This window comes from Hipposideros armiger, unplaced genomic scaffold (assembly GCF_001890085.2).
Source record: "Hipposideros armiger isolate ML-2016 unplaced genomic scaffold, ASM189008v1 scaffold_217, whole genome shotgun sequence".
In the NCBI taxonomy this organism is placed as follows: Eukaryota; Metazoa; Chordata; class Mammalia; order Chiroptera; family Hipposideridae; genus Hipposideros; species Hipposideros armiger.
The window spans coordinates 2261234-2284563 of record NW_017731567.1 but is presented as its reverse complement, the minus strand read 5'-3'; the positions used below and the strand labels follow the sequence as shown (position 1 = coordinate 2284563).

General features: G+C 40.9%; 1 protein-coding gene across 14 annotated transcripts in view; it reads right to left on the bottom strand.

The window, feature by feature from the left end:
* Window positions 1-262: 262 nt before the first annotated feature.
* SLIT2 (slit guidance ligand 2) overlaps window positions 263-23330 on the bottom strand; it is a 345645-nt gene continuing 322577 nt past the window's right edge. For 13 of the 14 annotated variants that reach the window (XM_019654250.1, XM_019654249.1, XM_019654251.1 and 10 more), the window contains 7 exons: window positions 23092-23229; window positions 22759-22999; window positions 21037-21167; window positions 10022-10176; window positions 3590-3881; window positions 3179-3390; window positions 263-2022 (listed from right to left, as the gene is read on the bottom strand). In XM_019654250.1, the coding sequence (XP_019509795.1) occupies window positions 1781-2022; window positions 3179-3390; window positions 3590-3881; window positions 10022-10176; window positions 21037-21167; window positions 22759-22999; window positions 23092-23229 (1411 nt within the window). In that variant the 3' untranslated portion in view covers window positions 263-1780. Of the gene's footprint in view, window positions 2023-3178; window positions 3391-3589; window positions 3882-8978; window positions 9468-10021; window positions 10177-21036; window positions 21168-22758; window positions 23000-23091; window positions 23230-23330 lie in introns of those variants that run through there. The other variant, XM_019654252.1, reaches the window with a different exon arrangement.

Below are 23330 nucleotides of genomic sequence, written 5' to 3'. Positions count from 1 at the left end.
TAGTTAGACTTCACTTTATACTTTTTTGGGGATGAAATTAATTGAATATGCACCTTTTTTTGTAGCACAGAATCTGTTATTTTATCCACCTCTTTCATATGGTCAGTCTAAACTCCCCAGATGTGACAATATACTGATCTCAAATCAATTTCTGACAATGAAAATTGTGGTTCTCTTCTCTGTTCTTTCTATCACTTTGATTAAGAAATTCTTCAGGAAGGGACTCTAAAAACTTCTCATTTCTAAGAAAATCACCAAGCTGTTAATGAAGTAAATATCTGTTTAATTTACAAACATCAGTAGTGTCACTGATATTAGTCTGGAGAGAGACAAAGCACACTGAATTATACATGTACATCTAATTTTCTTTGTAAAAAACGTTTTTGGAAAGAAACATCTGCATCTTTACAGGGTACCCTGGGATTTTAATGAGGGGAGAGCACAGTCCACTATAAATCATTATCAATTCTACACTGTAATTTAGCAGCAAACATGTTAACATGGGAACATTAAGGTAATAAAGGAGCTTTATTGTTTGGGGGAAAAAAACCCCACAGTTCTTGACATCACATCCTTTTCCTCTCGCCACCCCACCCCCCAAACAAGGGCCAAAAAAGGTCAAGGGAATATTAATTTGCGAAAGATCTACTTTCTAGTGGCGATTGCCACACAGCGTTTGCGTTGTATGAAGACAGGTCGCAGAGGGGCCATTTCTTTCTGGGCAGTGACCGTGTCACACACAGGCTTTACCCACGCTCTGCAGGTGTCCTGAATGAGGCCAGTGGGTCAGTGACACCAGTGGTCAGATGTCCAAGTAAACAGACCAACACATATTTATCCCAAGATAACACCCTATGTTAGTACTTGCAAAAAAAAAAATCCTGATTTTTAAGTTTGAAAAATATACAAAAATATCAGGACAATTATAAATTAATATATATTAAAGCATCGAGAAACAGCAAAAGGATGGCCTAAAATGTTAAGTACAATGTACTTTGATACAATAAATATTTCTCATTGAAACTGAATACTGTATAGGGCTGTTTAGAACTCATAGAAACAAAAATTCATATTATTACTAATTTATTTATCCATAATCTATTGGTTCTTTATCATCTCCTTTATCATTTATATTACAAAAAAAATTAATACTGGAAAACGGTAGATAAACACTTTTGTGTGCTTCTTCTGCTAACATGCTGACATTTAAAAAGGAAGATAACATTTTTAGCACTCCCATATTCTCTCCTGAGCGGAACCCAGGTCTTCAGGGCACTTGATATTTCGCACCACGTATCTCATCCGTTTGTCCGGTCTGTGAACCCTGGAGCTCCACGCCTCGGCCTCGGCCTCACTCCCACACGGGTGCTTGGTCTGTCCCCGTGAACCGCAGAGACGGGGCGAGGGTGCTCAGCTCTGGGCAGGTTCACATCAGCGCACAGTCGCCGGCCGCTCGCCCCGCCCTCCTGCGCGGGCGTCCGCGTGTCTTCAGCATGTTACAAAGGTGAACTCCAGCTGAAACGGGGCGTCGCTGTCGCTGTCACGCCTCCAGGTCTATCGTCCTTCATACTTCTCCAGTGTCGGGGAAGCCTTGGTTCAAGCATTTTTTTTTCTTTTTTTGCAAATGCAGAAAAAAGTCTTTAGTCTCATAATAAAAATAAGTCTGTTCTGTATTTTACAATATATTTCAAATATTTCCACTATGAAGCATTGATATGAGTCCAACGTGGTCAAGACGCAGACAGCCTTTTCCCCAGACCAAGCGCTGCCAGGGAGGCGGTTAGGAGGCGCACCTGGCGCAGCCGCACTTCACCACCTTCTCCACCTCGCCCACGAAGGAGGACCCGTCAGTGCATTCGAAAGAGTATTTCCGCCGCTTGCTGCGCAGGGGGCCGCAGCACTGTCCGCCCGCACAGCCGCCTCTGCACTCCAGGCGGGACACCTTCTTGGTGGTTTGGCAGGCGGCGTAGCCCTGCTGCTTTTGGTAGTAATCTCTTATCCGTTCCCCTTGACAAGAGATTTCTAGAGAAGAACAGAAAGCACACGCATGTTAGGGGCAGTCGCGAGAAGTCTCGCGGAGTAACCAGAGTGACCAAGAAACGGCTACTTGACTCGCTGCAGGAGGTGTTTGCTTTTGCTTCCCGTTTGCAAGCGCTACTTTCAGTGTCCTGTCCCATGACACGTGGTGGGCTGGTGGCACAGCCCTCTGTGATTTGAAAGCTGCTGCTTTTTGGTCTTTATTTCCAGCAGAGTGGATGCTATAGATGTGAACAATAAATACTATGCCATTGGACTGACAAGAAAATTGGATTCCTAAACCTTTTCCTTTATGGCGAAAATACACATCTTCTGTTTTTACACTCCCAACAGCTGGTTTTGTTTACTGCAGGGAGCAGTTTCAGAGAGGACGCGATTTAATTTATTAGACCGTAAGTTTAATATCATTCAATCTGTTACTTAATACAAGTAACGTTCCCCTAGCTTCATAAATTATCCTAATATGAACTAGTTCAAAAAGAGACATCTGCTTAGAGCTTCCATGGGCTCACCCCTCTTGTCTGGTGCCTCTGATCCACTCAACAAAAACCACACCAGCTGGGGCAAGGGCCTCCTGACAGTGCAGACACAGGGCAAGGAGGAAGGTGGGCTAACAAGTCAGCCCCTTTCTATCCAGCTCACCTGCATCATATGCTGGGATAAATCAGTTCCATTCTAAGGTCAAAGGTGATTTTATCCTAAAACTAGAGCAGAATTATTAGCGCCCTCTGCTCACTGCCAGAAGACGAATTAATAACATATTTGGATGATAATGGCAGTAAAAGTAAGAAGGCAGTAAAGTAAAAGATGTGCTTCTATGTAAGGTAAGGCAGAGCCTTTTCACAGCAAATCAAATTGTGCAGAGACATCTGAAGGCCGGGTACCATCTTGCAGCGGAGGCTTAGGACCTTTCACAGCTTGTGCCTTCATTCCACAGGGAACTAGACCAACAGCAGCAACTACAAGTCCTGCAAAAGCCTGGCACATCACTCCACTCTTCGCTGCCCTCTCATTCTCATTCTCATTCTCATTCTCATTCTCATTCTCACATTCATTCTCATTCTCTCTCTCTCTCTCTCTCTCTCTCTCTCTCTCTCTCTCTCTCTCTCTTCAAAGATGGAGCCCCCTTTTGGTGGCTTACCTCGATCACAGCTGTCCCCAGTGTATCCGCTGCTGCATTCACAGTAGGGCTGCCCCAGTCCTGAGAGCCTGCATTTCCCGTGCTTACACTTGATGGCCTGGCAGGGGTTAAACAGGTCCTCTTCTTCATCACAGAGAACGCCCCCATGGCCCTCCAGGCACTTACAGCTGTAGGAGAATGCATTGATGGGCAGGCAGGTGCCATGGACGCACCTACAGAGACGAGGAATGCAGGAAAGAAAATGTGTTAGCAGAGAGGAGAAGGATAGAGGGAGGATGGATGATGGAAGGACTATAAGAGAGTGCTAATGGGCTGTTTTCTCTTCCCTCCCTCCATCCCTTCCTTCCTTCCTCAGGGTTTGCTTTGACAGTTGGGGGATGTGCGTTTTTCTATGAAGTAGCCCAGACTTACTTATTTCCAAGACAGGGGTCGTTGGTCCTCTGGTCACAGAGGGGCCCGGTCCATCCTTCCTCACACTCGCAGGTGAAGCCCGACTGCCGGCCAGCCTGGCACGTGCCGTGGGCACACACCTTCTTGTGGCAGGGCTCACAGCCCGGCAGGATGCCCGTCTGCATGGGCACCTTGCGGAAGTCCTGCAGCTCACTGTTGATGTACAGGTTCCGGATGCAGCCGTGGAAGCTGGTGCCGTTGTGCCCGGGGGCCTGGCGCAGGGCCGCCGCTACACTGTTTTTCCCGGGCATGCCTGGGGAGGGACAGGGGTCAGGGGTCAGGCTCTGTGGGGGCTCCTCAGCTACTGGCCCCCCAGACCCTCAGCTCTCCGAGCAGGGAGGCCGCCTGTGTGACACTTCTTTAGGAGAAAAGGGTATCACGGACATCCGGGCCTGTGGGTCTCGACCTGGATGCACATGAGAATCACGTGGGATCTTTGAAGAAACTGATGCTTGGGCCTCAGCTCAGACCTCCTGAGCTGATTATCTGGGCAGGGCGGGGAAAGGAGGAGAGATGTGTGTTACTCTGTGTCGGTGTTTTGGGAGATGCTCTGGGCAATTCTCACGCACAACCAGAATAAAGAACCTAGTTCATTGGTGGTTGATGTTTAATTTTTAATATTTGTTTTCAAACCAAACCTACATGGAGACATAAATATATAAAACCTAAAAAGCAGACCTACTGTACCTACAGGCAAGATTGGGAGGGGGAAAGGTTAGCGTTCACTCCTCTCTCCATAGCCAGGTTCCCCCCCAGTCCCAGACACACACCCCTGGAAGTCCAGAGGTCCACAAAGCACAGTTAGTGAGCCATCCCCTGACCAGTCTTGCCCCTTACTACTGAAGGGCCCAGTACCCACGGAGCTCGGTGGTATACTCAACATTACGCAATAAGACTGAGTTAGAATTAGGCAGATGAAAGGAACCTCTGCAATCTCTAGAGTCTTGGTTCAATCCATCAAGTTTCAAAGGGTGAGAGCTGGGATTCAGGTGACCATTCACCCCAGCCCTCCAGGTTCTAAGCGAGCGCCTAGTCCAGTTCCCCCCATGGTAAGTCCAGAGCTCAGCCGTGGATGTCAGTCCCTGGAACACTCACCCAGGCGTCCTATCAGGCAGCAGTTCATTCACCTCATTGTGTTTCCCTAGCTAATTGAGAGTGAAGCCTTCATAGTCTAAGAAATCAGGAATATAAAAGACATTCCTCCAAAGACAGAATTTGCAATCTTTGTATATATACATTCCACTAGTGACAGTTGTCCAGTGGAAATACTGAGGAATCTTTCCATGGCCCGAGCCAGACCCTGAAATGGCTGCTGGATGGGATCCCACACGGGCACTCGTCCAGGTCACGGAGGGAGGGGCAGGGGGAGGGGAGGCCTTTGGGGCGGCGGACTCTCTGCTCCAGCATCACGCCCGCGCCGTGCCTGGTCTCGGAGCTCCTGCCTGGGGGTCGAGGCTGGGGCCAAGCCGGCTCTCATTCTCCAGGGGGCTCAGTGGTGATAAGGACCACGGACCTCAGCGCTCTCTGGGCCCTGCCTCTCAGCATCAGCATCTTTCCCGTTCAAAGGAGCCCCGCTTGAGTTCCAGCGGGCACCAGAGTCGGAGAGCTGGCTGCACAGAATCACTCGGCTAGGGGTCAAAGTCTTCGTTGCTGGTTCTGTGTGAACGTGCGCTTGGCTTTCTCATCAACGTCAGTGGATGGATCAGGGCAGTTGTTTCCAAGCTGGTTGCACGTAAGAACCATCAGAAGTGGGTGTTCAGAAGGCGGCTCCCAGGCCCCATTCTTGCCCCACCCTGCGATTCCGACCGGACGGAAGGAATGGCGTGCAGAAATCTAAATGATAACGTGCAACTCAGGTGACTGGATGCAGGTGGTCCATGGTCACACTTGGTCAGGTTCTGATTTAGGTGTCTCGGCTTTGAAGTTTTATGAGCTCAGGATTTTGGTCTCTGTCCACCTGGCCTTGGAAACTGGGCTCTTTGTGGAGTGGAGTCAGAAAGATGAAATATGCCATTTCCAGGAGAGGACTGGTGACAGGAAATTCCTTGCTCTGGGTGAGTTCCTCTAATTGAATCTCATCCACCCATCACACATGTGTGGACTTTAAATGTCCACTTATTTATGGTCCTTTCTTTGGAAGTTAAAAAAGAACGTCTTCCGAAAATATTTTAATAGCTCATTTTGACGGGGGTACGGCACATAGCTATGCGTGTGTCAAGACTCCACGCGGACCAGTGACGCTCCACAGCCGGGAGGAACAGTGAAGGAATGCGTTCCTTTGAGTCCCAAAGCTGACAACTGTAAAAGGTCCAGCTTTGTTTATAGTAATTTGTAAATGAAAATATTGCTACATCACACAAATATTGACTTTAAATAGGATATCATACAATCAAGAACTGTTTTGAGTCACCCTTTTTACAGCGTGGCACATTTCGGACTAGATAATTAGGTCTTAATTGATAAGCAGGAGTAGATCCCTGATTTTTTTTTCCTCTTTAGCCTTTCTTCTATGCCCTGGGCCATAGCCAGAATTCAATCAACCTATCAATCAACAGATAATTTAGTAAAACTTTAACAAGCTCTACGTGTTTTAAAATGACAATAAAGGGACCAAGTGTCAAGGCTGAGGTCCTCTGTTGAATGGTGGTATTAGGAGGAGATTTGTGACACATGAACGGGTCTTTATGTGCAGGTCTTAACTTTCTTTTCATTTTAATTTTATCAAATTTATTGGTGTGACATTGGTTAATAAGATTATATAGGCTTCAAGTGTACAATTCTATAATACATCATCTATATATCACATGGTGTGTTCACCACCCAGAGTCAGTTCTCCTTCCTTCTCCATATATTTGACCCCTTTAGTGTCTTCTACTTCCCCCCACTTCCCTTACTCTTTGGTAACCACCATAAAGTTGTTTGTGTTTGAGTTTCTTGTTTGTTATTTTCTGTTTTATATCCCACATATGGGTAAAGTCATGTGCTTCTTGAGTTTTTCCACCTGACTTATTTTGCTCAGCGTGATAATCTCAAGGTCCACCTGTGTTATCGCAAATGACAGTGTTTTACTTTTTCTTATGGCTGAGTAATATTCCATTGTATGTATGTACCACATCTTCTTTAGCCATTCATCCTCCAAAGTATTGTACCTCTTGTTTTCAATATATACTACAAAGTGACAATAGTCAAAACAGCATGGTATTGGCTGAAAAACACACAGACCAATGCAACAGAACTGAGAACCCAGAAATAAACCCACATATATATGGGTAAATAATTTTCAACAAAGGAACCAAAAACAATGGAGAAAAGAAGCCTCTTCAATAAATGGTGCCAGAAAAATTGGAAAGCCACATGCAAAAGAATGAAACTGCTATTTGTCACCACACACAAAAATTAACTCAAAGTGGATCGAAGAGCTAAATGTAAGAACTACAACAATAAAATACACAGAAGAAAAATTTGGTACTGAACTAATGGACCTTGGTCTTAGAGAGGATTTTATGAGTTTGACCCCAAAGCCAAGGGAAGTAAAAGCAAAAATAAATAAATGGGACTATATCAAACCAAAAAGCTTCTGCACAGCAAAAGAAACCATCAACAAAACAAAACAAAAAGGCAACCAACCAAATGGGAGAAGATAATTGCAAACAATACCTCTGATAAGGGGCTAATATCCAAAATATATGAAGAACTCATACAACTCAATAGCAAAAAACAAACAAAAAATCCAATTAAAAAATGCACACAGGACCTGAACAGATACTTCTCCCAAAAAGACATACAAACGGTCAACAGATATATGAAAAAATGCTCAACATCACTAGCTATTAGGGAAATGAAATAAAAACCACAATGTGATACTACCTCACACCTTTTAGAATGGCTATCATCAACAAGACAAGAAATAACAAATGCTGGAGAGGCTGTGGAGAAAAAGAGGAACCTTCATACACTGTTGGTGGGAATGTAAATTGGTACAGCCACTATGGAAGGCAGTGTGGAGGGTCTCAAAAAATTAAGAACAGAGCTACCGTATGACCCAGCAATCCCTCTTCTGGGTGTCTACCTGAAAAATTTGAAAACGTTTACTCATAAAGATATATGTACCCCTATGTTCACTGCAGTGCTATTCTTGGTGGCCAAGACATGGAAACAACTTTTTGTTTAAATCCCATTAGCTACTACTACATGTTCTGGTTGGACTATAACACAAAAAAAGCATAAAGATTAGATTGTTTTGTATTTAGGAAAGCCTATCTCATGGGAAGTTACTAATAACCAAAGGGTAGAGAAGCTGCTTGCCTGCTTTGCTAGAGTACACTCGAGGGGCTTAGGGCATGGATGCGTTATCTTCCATGTTCTTCTTGGGGACTGTCCCTGTTTCCAAACTTGGAGAAAAAGAAGAGCTTGTTCATCTCGCTCTCCTTTGCTAACTCGGGTTCTCCTGCCTTTGTCATATAGAATTCAGATCCGTGGTCTTACAATTGCCTTGTATATCTTTAATCTGAATTACCCTTGAGACTGCACTCTCTGAGTTGGAAGGAAAGGGTCCTTTTCCCCTGCATTCTAAAGGGGTTTCAAAAGATTCACTGAAATGGTTTCTAATGAAAGCATAATGACATCAAGTGAAGGACAAATCCAGAAATCAACAAAGCCATGGAAATTAGATTGCATCCCTTTCCAGTCTATGTTAAGAAGTGAATAGCAATGCAGGTGGCTCTGGGCTCAGAAAGCCCTGGACTCAAATGAGGTGTCTATCACCTCATAGCTTTGTGAACTTGGACAGGTTTTATGAAGTCCCCGAGACTATCCCTTCAGGACTGTTAAACAAAAAAGCAGACCTCCTTCCTACAGTCTCTGAGGATCACAAAAGCAGCATTTGTGTTGAGCACATAGCATGTGCTTAGTAAAGATCAGTTCTCTCAGACCACAAGTGATTTGCCTCACCCATCTCAAAGTAGTGGCTATTAACTGTAGCACAGGCAAAATGGAAGGCTTCTGCCTTTTAATAGAGCTCATATGTGCGATTCCCATGAAGCATCTCGGTCAGTCGGCTTGCTGCACAGACCTAACATATGACGCACTTGATGACTGGAAAATGTGTCTGTCAGCTCCACTCCCCTGGGCACAGAAGATAGGCATTTTTTTTCAACTTAGTATCCTTCATGTATCTATGAACTTAGTTCTCAGCATATGGGAGGTGTTCAATAAATATTTACAGAATTGAACCAAAGAGTTAACTGTTTCTAAAAACAACTAACTCTACCAATGTGTTAAGAGTTTACTATTATAGAAATTATTAGAAACAGAAGTGCTCTGGATATTCAGCACAATTCCAAAAAATGCCACCAGGGAAGGCTTTGAGGAGTTAAGAAGAAAACAGCAGCCAACTGTTGCTATCTTGTAGGGAAAGATGCGAATTTCATGGAAGTACCTGTCATGGTGAAGAAATCAGTTACATTGACGTGTTGAAAAGCTTTAGCTAATTTATCTGTAAAATCAGTGAATTTTATCAGTCAATTCAACTCAATGCAATGTGATTTGGTTTAATGCATCTCAATACAACATCACATGCTTTCTTGCTTCTTTGCCTGAAATTTGAAATTCTCTGTCTCCAGTTTATATGGACTCCTCCAGATACAGGCAAGAGTGTAAGCCCTCTCCTGTGTGGGTCCTCTCCTCTGGGCTCCTTCAGAATTTTGCTCATACTTCTTTCCTCATCTATTGACTCATTTGGCTTCTCGCATGAAAATAAACTCCAGAATCTTTACTCTGTCACTTCAAGCTCTAATCCACCTTCCCAGCCTTCTCTTGTTCATCCACATTAAGGTCGCAGCTAAACAAAAATACAGTTTGTACATTTAATTTGCTCATTCATTCATTCATTCATTCAGTTTCATTAAGAATTATACTGTCATCCACGGGAGTTATCAAATGGTAGCCCGACATTCCAGCATAGTGACATCTGATGGATGCTGGTGGTGTTTGCCTCCTCAAAGGAGTTGGGGGGGGAGTGTCATGTAACTTCACAGCGTTTGTCATTTTCTTCATTGTCTAATTTGACCTCTAACCAGCTTTCTAACCAGATCAAATAATAAGATGAAATTATGTGCTGTGTAAATTACCTGGAATGTGACAGACACACAAAAAAATACTAATGTCCTCTTCCACCCCAACCACATGTTTTGCTAAAACCAGAGCTGGGATGACAAAATGGTCCCTTAACACCCATCTAGGACTCTTTCTTTACTATCCTTGTTGTCCATCTTTCAATGATTGATCACTACTGATCACTACTGGTCAACCACTACACCCACCAACAACTTCAGAATTAGTCTGAGATGAGAATCACAGGGTTTGGGGACCCACGGGATGTGGAAGACAGCTTACCTCCTACGTAGAGTGGGGAGTCAAAATTCAGAGTGGACTGCTTTGACAAGTTGGTGATGACTTTGGGGCTCCCTCCATCCACAGAGAGGGACAGGCTCTGATCCAAGGCAAGTAGTTCCACAATGTGGAAGTTTCCATCATTGATCGTCTCCACGCTACAAACAAACAAACAAACAACTTAGCTGATGCTTCTGTTTTCTTTTTATCAAATAAATTACAATATAAACTCCAATAAGCACTTCTAGGGAAAAGACACAACTATCTAACAATGATAAAGATAAAAACCAGTAGTTGATTTAAAAATAAAAGATATTTTCAAGGAGATACAACTTCTATTTCTTAGCAACAGATACAAAATAAGCTTGTTCTTCTGGGAGGAGAGGAAATGAGTGCATTTGATTATTATCCAGTGACATTCTCCCAGCATATGGATATTACAAAATATGCTTGATGTATGTGCTTTTAAATGCCACAAGGCTCCATTTACTGAGATACGATTACTCCAAAATGTGTTCAGAAGACAAGGAGCCTCCACCTGTGCCAACTATCTTCCACGGACATGAGTGTTTGTAGATCACTTGCTTCTGCTCTCTTCAACACTGTACATTAAGGCTTATCAGAATCAAATATACCATGGATAAGATGCACCCTTTTTCGAAAAATGTGGGGTCTAAAAACTGGGTGCGTCTTATACAGTGGTTGTATGAGTGCAAAAACAAATGCAAAAAAAAGCAGGAAATGCAAGTAAAAAAACTACAACCACTGTATAAGACACACCCAGTTTTTAGACCCCAAATTTTTCGAAAAAGGGTGCGTCTTATACATGGGAAACATGGTACCTACAGATACGGTAAGAACCAACTCAGTAGGATCACTGAAATTGGTTATTTATTAATATACTTTAGCTTCCCTTGAATTTTTCAGAGGACCATCCATCAGATGCTAGTACTGTGAAGAAGAAGTCTATGTTCAATGGAGGGCTGGGAAGAACAGATTACACAGAAAGCTTAACAACATCGTCATACCCAGTGAGTCTAGTGGTGAGAGTGGTTCTCCAGTTTCTCTTTCATAACTTTAGAGGACCAAGTCTAACAATTATCCTAAAAAAAACAATTTAGGGAGCTTACAGAGATTCATAAAATGGATAAAAATAAGAAGATTAAGAAACTGAGGTAAATGAAAAATGAGGATATAAAATAAGATGAAGTTAGGTGCAATTAGTAAGTAGATGCTATACGGTTTTAAAGTGTGGCTGTAAATCTAACAGGAGTGTTAGGGCAGGTGACGATGGAAACAGGACCAGTGAAACAGGACTACTGAAGAAAACAGGATCAGACTCAGTGAGTTGTCAGGAATATGCTCACCTGTTACTATAGAGGCAAAACACGGCATAATGCAAGTTGGGGCCAAAAGAAAACAATGACTACTAAAGGGCTAATATACTAGTATACTGACTGCAAAGATTGCAAAAAAGGATCTAAATGGAAATATGGGCACACATGACAGAAAGATTGTGAATACTTAATATTCTCTACACAAGGTTATTTGTTTAAATTTCCAGGTGCTGATATTAAAATTTGCAGATAGGTCAAGCTTGGAAAATAACAAAAATGTATTGACATTGCTGCATGGTTCTCACCACAAAAGTCTAATCTTCTTCCATTTTGTGCCTACATAGAATAGAAAGTTTTTGTGATTTGAGAACAATATAAAGTAATATAAAGTATTCTGCAGAACTGTAAAAACATTTGGAGTTCTCTTGTTTTAAGTGGTTGGAAGAGTTCATGTGTTCAGGGATCTTCAATAACCTGCCTCAAATAACATTTTTTAAAACAATCAATGTTATATATGCCCATCAATGTTTCTGCCTTCTATACATTTAATTATTCCGATATTCATACCATTAAAATCAACAGAAAGAACAATATATAAAGAAGTCATTCTCTAAGTTGCATAGCAACTATTAGTGATCTTAAATATGTCTGTTTTCTAAGGTGATATGTTGAGTAGTAATATCAAACACCGGTTAAGCACACAGGTTTTGGTGTCAGGTAAGCCTGGATTTGAATTCTGGTCTTGCATTCATTAAATGTTTGACTTTAGAGAAGTTACTTAATTGCTAATAAACTTCAGTTTTCTCTTCAGTAAATGCTAATAAATAGCTATCCCTCTTATGGTACATTTGAGGTCTATATGAAATGATTTTTTTAAATGCAGAGCAAAGCATCCAGCATATGGAAAAGCACAAAGTTAAATATTAGATATTAGTATCACCATCACTGTCACCACCACCACCACCATATAAATAATCCAGTGAAATATTTCAGAATGTTTTTCGGGAAGAAATTAGTCCAGCTTTACTTTTAATTATAGTAAGATGATACTAATGACTGGCAGAAATATAATAACTGCTTTGGGGGCATATCTTGTTTAAATTACTAAAAGTTTTAAGTAAAAGAGTATATTAAAGATACACATTAAGAAGGTAGTAGTCAATTTCTTTTCCTTTGTGGTCATAAACAACTCTCTAAGTGGTTTTATAAGAATGTTCTATGAGCATTGACCTTAAATAAGTTATGAATATTAATAATGGTGCCCTTTTTCTTAACAATTGCAAAGAAAAGACCCTTATGCCCTAGGGAATGGGTTCTTGGTCACACGCCAGTCTTAGACAATCAATCCAGGCATGTCATCATCGACAATGGTGTTTGATGCAGCACAACTGAGTAAGATTCTTTAAAGCAGGAGCCATGCATTACTTATTTCTGTACTCCTTAATAACGGGGATGTACTACGAATGACATATAGGTTTTTGTTTTTATTTTTTGTAATACTAACTTACTAACTGGATTACAGTTACAGATAGTTAAGAGGCTTCATGCATTATTCAGGCAGTACATCTAAAGGATGCATTTTATTTAAAAATTCGGATTTTTCAGTAGCCATATCCTGAAGGATAATACTGGGAGATAAATCTTGTTCAGATTGTCTAGGTCTCATTAGACGTGTGACATTAGATTAGTGACTTCAGGTAGTTTTTCTCTGCTTTATTTTCCTCATCAGGGAAATGTGAATGATATGACCAAATAATTATATAGCACATCCTATGAGCCAGGTACTGTTCTAAGAACTTTACATGTATTATTAACTCATTTAAGACTCATGATAACCTTAAGAATTGGGCAGTAGGGTACTATGGTGGCAGAGCCAGTGTCTAAACAGATTTGAAGCCAGGCTGACTGGTTCTAGAGTACGTGCTTTTAATTATTAAGCATCATTTTTACAACGAAACACGTGAGGAGCACCTAGTATTACACAATCAACATGTGTTCTCACTAATAATCAGTCCTTAATAGATGATTTCTCTCCCAAATAGCCCAGGGATAAAGTTCTATGGAAAATAACCTTATATTATGGTGGCACACTTTGTGTATTTTCTAAAAGTTAAGGAGTGAAAAAAATATGTACTAATATCATGAGAGTTGGAAGGTTATGAGAGTGCACCTGAAGTACACAGATATGAAACTTGGATTTGGGTTCTACATTCCCAATTGTAAGTGACACCCAGACTGACTAGGTTTGTTTCCTCCCCAAAGCTGTCAGTGTCGAATCTTCTCTTTCCAGGATTTGGCAAGAGTTACCACGGGGCTTAATTCCATTTATATTTCCCCAGAATTAAGTGAGGTCTTACCCTGGCCTTTTAACAGATATGTATGGTAAAATTAATGTTTTCAGGCTCTTTGTTTTTTAAAATGATATTGTGTGTATGGGGCCTGAAGAGATGATGTGAGAGCTAAGAGCATTCTAAATTGGCGTTTCATGCATTCTTGTAAAGCATGAGATAAACTGGGGAATGCTTTGTCTACACACCCTTTTAAAATAAAAGCTGGGGCTGACACATCAGTTGCTACATGATAAAACTGAGCCATCATCGATTTTACAGTCTGTCACAGTCATCGCCTACCAATCACCTGAAAGGCATTACATCCTTTTGGGTTCTGATAGGTATTGATAAACTCCCTTTCACCACCCCCTAGGGAACTATGTATTTGATGACTCACAAAAGTCACAAGTGAACTACTTAACAATTGAGCCTTTCCACTGGGAACATAAATTGCATTTATTACCATTATTATGTAATTTAGTGTTACTACAATCATCTATTACCTCAGATTTTATTTTCTTGAATTTCTAAATGGATGTATGAAAACAAAGCAGTTACTCAACGATGTCTTATGTTTGCTACAGAAAAAGAGCTTAAACACTCGGGGCATAGAAGAAGGGCTCTGACTTGTCTTGGCTTTTCCTATTTTAAATGTCACATGAAGAATGACATTTGTATATGCCTATCTCAACCATAAATCCAGGTATTTCAGTAATTTAATAAAGATAAATAGTTCATTTTGCTTATGTAAGCGCCAGCTTTTGGCCTTAAAATTTTAAAGTGTCTGTTGGCGTATGGAATCTGTGTGCAATGGATAGGAATCAAGAACCAGACAAATTCAACTGGTCACATGTCATTTTGATATCTCTGGTCTGAAGATACTTACACTGCAGAGTGGGATGGTAAAAAAAAAAAAAATTCCCTGACTTCCCCTTTAAATCAAAAGGAACAGGAGGCCAAATGGTATTGAAGGTATTTACGTATCTGCATAAAACTTTTCACGAGGACATTTTATAAAAGTTACCTTATCAAGGAAAGTCATATTTTAATCAGTACTTTGGAAGCAAATTATCTAATTTAAATAAAAATGCACTATCATAGAAAGGGCCTTCCACATTTGAACATACAGCGAGAGTCACATGTAAGATGATAATGTTCGCACGTGGGTATTTTTTCTTCAGCATCAGGGATCTGAGCATGAAGAGTCTCCCTAATCTAACATCACTACCAATTACTGTGAGCTCATTCTGTGCTTAGCACTGTACTAAATGCTTTACATCTGTTACTGCCAATTCTCCCAGACACACGTGAAAAACAGATACTATTTCAATTGCTCTAATGAGGAAACGTAAGCACAAAGAGATGAAGCAACTTGCTCCAAGTTATAAAGCTGGTAAATAGTGGTGCCTTCCCATGCGGCACATAAAGAACGGCTCAGTGTTTGTCTTGGGAATGAGAAGGCCATATAGACTCTGTCTATTGCTTGCTTCTCCAATGAGACCCAATTCTATTATTATTATTATCACTACTATTATTAAATCTAGGCCTGTAAGATGAGTAACTCTGATGCTCAGTAGTGAACCAAGCCTAAGAGTCATCAGGGGAAAATCCCCTGGAGGCACAGAGGCTCCCCGCTGAAGACCGAAACTATACAGCATGGCACAATCCTGCACGTTTGTGAGATCTTCATCTGATGTCCTAGTTTTTAAACAGTAGTTGACTATGTTTCCAAAGAAGCTTTCTGGTTTGAAAAATTATATTAATTTGAATCTGAAGAAAGAAGCCTACCATTTTTATTAATACTTCTATAAAAACTTTCTAACTATCTAGATGAAAAGAAAGTCACTTTGAAGGGCAATCAGTTATCAGCTGCTTGAGAAAAAAAAAGTGTTACTCCATTCCTGTGTGAGGGATTACTGCTGATGTAAGCTTTAAATCTGAGCTGTCATTCATTCATTCATTCATTCATGGCACTGTTGCTCAGTTCCTGTTTAAGCTATTCTCTAAGCTCTGTAATGACTAAGCCCGTGTGTGATACTCTACGTTCACTCACTTGCTAGGCAGCTTGTGTCAGCTCTGTCACTGCTGATTAGACCCCTAGACAGCAGGGCACTGGCAGATGTTCAACAAATGCCTCTCGGAAATAGACAGAGCCTGGGATTTGACTGATTTTCTGGGGTGGAAATACTCCCAACAGGGTTGGTTTTGAGGCCACCATCAGTATGATGTCAGGAAACTTGGGTATGAGAAGAGGTGCCCACCAAGCTCAAATACAGCCCTTTTATCAAAGTGGTTCTGACATTGTGGCCCCTGGACCAGAGCATCACCTTGGAATGTGGACAAATGACAATTCGGGGGCTCATCTGAGATCTGAGTCCCAGAAGCCAGTGGTGGAGCCGAGTGGTCAGCGTTCTAACAGACCTTCAGGTGATCGTGATGAATGCTATTTGGAGACAACGCTCCACCCCACTGCCTGTGTGTCTGGCCCTGTTAGCAGGAGGCGTGTCTACAAGAAATCACAACCTCCTGTCAGGTGTGGAAAATAAAATGAGAAAATGGGCACGCCACTTTAGTTCTACTGAAAGGGGAATCGTCACTACATCTTGGGTTTTCTTACACGCACTTAAAGCCATGTTAACTACTCCCTCTAGACTGTGAGACAATGGTTCTCACATAAGTCCATTTGAGACAATAACTGACATCTAAAATGAAACTTTTTAAACCAAAAAACATCCTAAGGAAACAATAACTTAATGTGTGATTCTTTTTCCCTAATGTTATCAGATTTCATTTTACTAAAGTGAAAAATCCATTTCCATCAATGCTGAAAACTATCCAGGCAACTGAAAGGACGCACCTGATGCACAAAATTATTCCTGTATGCGATGTTCCAATAACACCTTAGATAATGCATAATTTCGAAAACAAAGTTTACCAAAGTCAGTCTTATAGAATATAAAATCATGCGGTTAAACTGACCTTAAACAGAGCAATGTCTCTGAGACAAGAATAAGTAAAAATACTTCCTTTTACAACATTAGCATGGTGGACTTTTAATAATGTTATGTAAAGTGGACACACATCAAGATTTGAAAATTGAATTCAACCAAACCAAATGTTTCTTAAGTGACTTATGGGAAAGCTGGTGGTAACATTGTTATTGATGGATTTTGCTATAATGATGGAGAAGGGGTGTCTTTCATCAGAGCTCACATTCTAATCAGGCCTGAGCAAGGTCCGAAGGATTTGATAAATGCCAGAAAGTTAGCAGGAGCAGAGTTAAGGCGTGGGACGAATTTCAAGTTGAATGTGAAGGAAAGAGGTTAAGAGTAACTCCGCTACCCCTATGATGCCCAAGAAGATGGTGATGCCTCTGACTGAAACAGGAATGTAACAGGGACATACGTGTGGGTGAAACAAAGGAAATAAACTCAGTCTTGGACCTTCTGAATTTATAATCCCAATAGCTACCCTTGTTTACTTACTGGCATGTATTGTTCCAAACATTTTACATGTATCAAATTATAAAATTCTTACCACAGTCCCACAAAGATGGAACTATGTTTTATTAACCCATTTATCAGGTGAGGCCCAGGGAGCTTATACAATTTGCTGAAGACACACAGTTAATAGCAGAGCTGGGACTTGAATCAACGGAGACTGGCTTTAGTGTACCTGATCTTTTTTATTACAATACTTCAGTTTTTGTTTTGAGTGGTAAAGACATCCAAATGGCTCAAACATCAAAATCATATAAAATGGTATTCATCTACTGGTCTTGTTTCCACTTCACTCTTTACTCTGTATCCCTAACTTTGTCTTTATGCAAATACATGGAAATAAAAACACATACATTTATTTACCCACCTTTGACACTGTTCTGCCTCACTATTTTTTTCTTTTGAACTGAGTAATATACCTTGGAAATCTTTCAATGTCACACACAGGGCACTTCCTCATCACCTCCCTCCCTCCCTTCCCTCTCTTTTTAACAGTACATTCCACTGTGTGGATGTAGCATAGCTTATTTAGATAGAAACGTGGGTTGTTTCCTAACTTCTGTTTTTATAACCAATGCCACAGTGAATTACCTTGTGCACATACATGTCATTTGTATGTCTTCAGGTATATCTGCAGGATCGAGCCCCAGAAGTGGTATTTCATAGGTCAGAGAGTAAATGTATTTGCAATTTTGATAGCTATTTTCAAATTTCCCTTCACAGAAATTGTAAACAATCTGTACTTCTAATGCTAATTTTAGGATAGAGGGTACTCACTCAACTCCTCTGCTATACTCCAGAGATACCGGAAATATTTTCCTGTATTGCTAAAAGGTAGATGAGAATGAATACAACTGAGTGAGAAGTGAGAACAGAGCTGAGTTGAGAATTTAATACCCAGACTTTATGGGGTAGGTTCTATATTGTTTCTTACAGATATGGATTCTGAGGCACAGAAAGATTAAGTACCTGCTCTAAGTTTATATACTAGTAATTGACCATGTGTGGATCTAAACACACATCTTATTTACTATGATTATGACTTGTCAAATATTAGATTCTCCTATGTATTGAAATAATTTAATCGCTCTCTGTATTTTATGAAAGCATTTTTCCATCCCAAGTTGGAATATTCAATATTATATATTTATATAGAGATCCATATTAATTGATAAATTAATCTATCATCGCTCTATCTTAAATTAGGAAAGTGTTGCTTCTTTTACTTAAAAAACAATGTAATAACTTTTTTTTGATTGTTGTGCTATAAAATAAAGAGCAAGAATTAAGTGAAAGCTATGTTTTCCCTGAACCTCAAGAAAGGCGCCTCCATGAGATGGCCTGCAAGCAGAAACTTGCACAGATGTAGACTTCTAGTTCATAATGAAAAGTGTGCAACATGGTATTATTCCTTTTCATAAATGTCACAGGGTATGCTCTATTGTTTGTTAGGCAAAAAAAAAAAAAAAAGATAATGAACATAAACTAAAAATAAGCTCTTTATATTAAGTCCTCAGTTGGATACAATCACTTGAGTTGCTATAACTTATATAGAAATATTTTAAGTATATTTTATGTGAACACTAGCTTTAATGTTCACATAAACCTTTCCTATGGTTTCCGAGAGTTCTCTGCAGTTTCATTGCATGAAATAAAACAAAACAAGAAAAAATCAAAAAGAAAAATGAACCATAAAATCAATATTCTGAAATCTTTTTACGAGCTGAGTCAAATTGAGGCTATATAATTTAAGGCCTGGCAATATCTAAAATGTTGGCACTGATTCATCACCATTTTGAGATGGAATAACGATTGTACTCCACTTGGAAACCGATAATTATGTGTTTGTTTTCATGCTGTAAATATTCCCAAGTGGGTCAGCTCTCCACCAAAAGGATTTATTGAATTCCATTCATGGTTAAAATTGACATCGACTTTCCTGGAACTGCTATGAAGGATCAACTAGGAATGTGAAGGCTTTGAAACTCACTGATACATATATATATATATATATATATATATGAATAATATCAATAATATCTCCATTTCATGTCCCAATCAATGCCCACAGATTTGTCACCATGCTTGTTTGGCCTATCGATGCATTTTGTTCACCACATATGATATTTTTAAATAATGTGAATATTTAAAGGGGGGAACACTTTATATTAAAAAATATTTCAGATTTCTGTGTTTGCTTGAAAACTCTGGAGTTCTCTTCTGGCAAACCAACATTTCACATGGCAGCATTCGGGGGGAGCCGGGTAGATGTAGCTTAGTCCTGTTGAGACAAAGGTTTGCTTTTGGTTCACTTCACAACCACTCCCACTATGTCGCCAACCGCAAGGCTATTTGTAACCAAGGAATACTTCTCTGAAAAGTTAGATCTCTTCAAGAGTAACAGAATGAGAACCTATTATTTTCTTTCAGTTGGTTTCCTTGGTTCAGTTAAGTGCCCTGCCTGGAAAAACTGACTGCATATGACTTTATGACCCTGCTTTAAATTTGTGATCCTGCTCTATGTCTACATGTGAAGACGTGAACGAGGTGATCGAGTTGGTGTTGAGACCCAAGGGAGGGCCTCTGAAGGTCAGCCTTATGCAAAAAGCACACTCCCAGCAAACTTTATGCCCCATCAACTTTCATATCTCCGATATACCATCAATATCATTATATGACTCAAAAACTTCCAAAATGAATAAGATGACCTATCACATTGTAGGCATCCACCGGGCTATTACATGTGAGCTCCCTAAGGGCAGGTGTTCTATTCCTGAAAGTTTAGAACAGTACCTGGCACATAGTAGGTGCTCCATAAACATGTGATGCATGAATAGTAACTTTAAATTACTCAGTGTTGGCTTGTCTTGCAGCTGCTTCTCTAGACCTAACCTGTACAGGTGTTCCCCCTGCTCTGAGCCCCGGGAGGCTCAGGTGTCAGCTATATTCCTGCGATCAGTGGATTCTTTGTTTCCTGGCATCTAATTTGGCCAAAGGGAAGCACAGGCAGGAGACCGTTGGGAGGACAGAGAGTGAGGTCTGGGTATTTATAACCCAGTTCCGGGCCTGAGGGCTGACTGCATCCCTCCATTGAAGGTCACAGCTCTTGTCATACAGCCTCCTCCTCTCCACAATTCCTTTTCAGAGTCTGGCTTCCCATAACTGATGCCTCCTTTCACTCCTTCAAGCCTATGGGTCAGAGCCGCATCCTTCCTTGCTAGCCCCTAGGTTAACATGCTATCCCTACCAATCTTTGTAAATACAGGTATTCCCCTGCTTTTCAAAAGTTGGCTTTGATCAAAGACCTATGCGAGCACCTGTTTTCCCTAACCAAAAGAAATCCGAAGAGGATGTTCACTTCTGAAAAAAACCAGCAAAGTGAAAACGGCGTTCTGCGCTTGTTTTGCAGCGAGCCGCTAGAGAGGCAGCGTGCACCAGGACAGGGAGTGTGGCCGCGCCACGCTGCTTCCCGGAACCACCCTCAGCATCTCAACACCCAACCGCCTCAGCTTTGAACTGTCTGTGAGCGTCTGTGCTTTAATCTCGACTTATTTAGTGCATCTGTTAGCAAGGCGATGACTCCTCTAAGTAATTGCTTCTGCGCTTTCTGCCATTTTGGTTTAGGAAAGGTTTCCCAGGAATGCTCACTCTCAGATAGTGGGGGACACCTGCAGTCCTCTGCTAAATCTCTCCTCCAGTGATCCATCTGAAGTGAGCTCTCTGTTCCTGCTTATCGTAGAGTCTGTGGTAGTCAATTATGCCCTTCCCTCCCCACTATGAAATAAGGGAGGAGAAGCAGTTCTTCACGAAACAATTGTTTTCACCTTCACCAGGAACTGACAGATCGTCACCTGTAAATGGCTGAAGCCGGGTGGGAGCCGGTGTCGTAGCTGGCACGAACACGTCCCCGGTAGAGCTCTACAGCGATGTGGTCTTTGTCCCCCTTGTACAGGAGGATTCCGCTGTCTTCATCGGTGGCAATCTAATAGGAAGTGCCCATGACATTAGTAAGATGTAGACTCATCCAAACATACTTCATCAAAAAGACACAAGACTGCTTAGGGAAGAAACTTTATTTTTTTCCTTATGGCTATGAGAAAATACTAATGTACGCTGAAAAGGTTACTTGAAAGATGACCTACTCTAAGTTACTTTGTTGCAAATACATTTATAAAGAACTTTAAAAAGGTTTTTAATATTCAAATGCATATTTTTATTCTCTCTGTATATATTGGCAATGATAAAGCTTAAAGATGCACGGCTTATGGAATACGCAAAAATAAGGAATTTACGTACATAATTTATACTTCAGGAAATTAAAGTTGAAAAATATTTTCCACACCATTAGAGTTCACAGTATTTAAAGTGAATCAAGCTTTGCCCCATTGGATTTCAAACTATATTTTCTCAGCAGAGCATGATAAAAACTAATCAGAAATAAAATGAGCAGGTTTCTGTTCTGTTAAAAAGAACAATAAATACCACAGTAAGCTCCACTGGCTATGCTGAGAGCATTCTTTTCCGGAGAGTTTCACTTACCTGCTGTTTGTTTGTTTTCGGTTCTGTGATGGGCTTTATTTATGGCATATGTGAAATGTGACTGCATTGAGCAAGATTGATTTTACATATTAAAAAGCAAATTCTTTACAGTTATAGCCCGGAGCAAAAGGGGAAATCTCTGTTTTTATCCCGTCTGCCGGCTTTTGGGGGCTTTTGAAGGACCAGCTCTGTTCAAGTTAGGACTTAAGGCTGAACACCGCTGGGTACTTCTCATAACCACCCAGTGTGGAAATGCTGGAAGGTAAGGAGACAGGCTTTTTAAAGAAGCCGTCTGCCTCCAGGGTCCCATTCCTCATGACTTCGAAAGAACCCCCTGCCCCTCAAAGGAGTGTAAACCCTGTAAGGAGTGGGTGGGGCTACAGGAAATAGGCTAAAGCCATCTGAATTCAAAACATCAAAATATTTTGCTTAGCAGATAAAACAAACATGCAGCCCCAACTTGCCCCATGTACCCTAAATTTATTACCTCTGCTCTTGTCTAATCTTGTCTATAGGGATCTGAATCACTGGCTTAAAGGTACACAATGGTTTGATGGGAAGACTTACAATAAATGAGTCTGCCAATTTTGTGTTGATTCTTAAAGGTGTCGGTCAAGCAGTTAAAAGACACTTGCTGAATATTTTGCCAAAGCATGCTCTGTGTCACCTGCCCTCTTCTCAAATGCAGGTTTTCTAAGAAATGCCTTTCCCTGTGCAGAGCCTTAACTACAGAACCGTAAAACTAAATGAAGGAAATGCCTTCACCCAAGCAGAAACCAAGGAGATACATTTTGTTGCTGTGTGTGTGTGTGTGTTTCAAACAATCAAGTAATGAATAAAAATACCTGGTTCCCATTTAATTTTGAAAAATACAAACGCTGGCGAGAAGATTAAGCTTTTCACACAAGGAACGATTTTTTTTGTCAGCCTGTAACTGTTTAAGAAATAATATCACTCACTACCATGGTGTTGATGCTTTGAAGCTGAATTTGGCTTAAGGTAAGATCAGCTCTTGCTGGTGGGGGAAATCTTACCTGAAGAGTGATGTTCGTCTGAGGCCGAACCTTGGCCGAAGGAATTTGAAGATAAGACTCCTTGTTTACAAAATTCACACTGACCAGCTTTTCACACTTCTCTCCCTGGTAGCCAGGCAAACACTGGCATACTGGCTCATTTATTCTGATGATGCACTGAGCTCCATTCTGACAATCAAAATTATCACAGGGGCTGGTACGAGGGAGGACCATGGGCGGAGAAAATTCACAGAACAAGCCACTAAAGAAAAAGCAGAAATCATACGCTGATGAGATTTTACTCAATTGCCGATGTGAATTGAGTCCTGTGAGACGGAGGTGTGTTTCTTTTACCTGTAACCTTCAGGGCAGACGCACGTGTAGCCGTTCACTGCATCTGTGCAGCGGGCTCCGTTTTTACACTTGTTATCTTGGCAGTCATCGAAGTCAACATCGCAGTGCTCGCCTATATATCCTGGGGTGCAGTCACATCTGTTTGGACAAGCAGGTAAATGGTTTCAGACCCAACTGAGCCAAAATAAGTAAAATAGTTGCATTTCATCTACAAGAAATAGCACGTTCTTTAAAAAAAT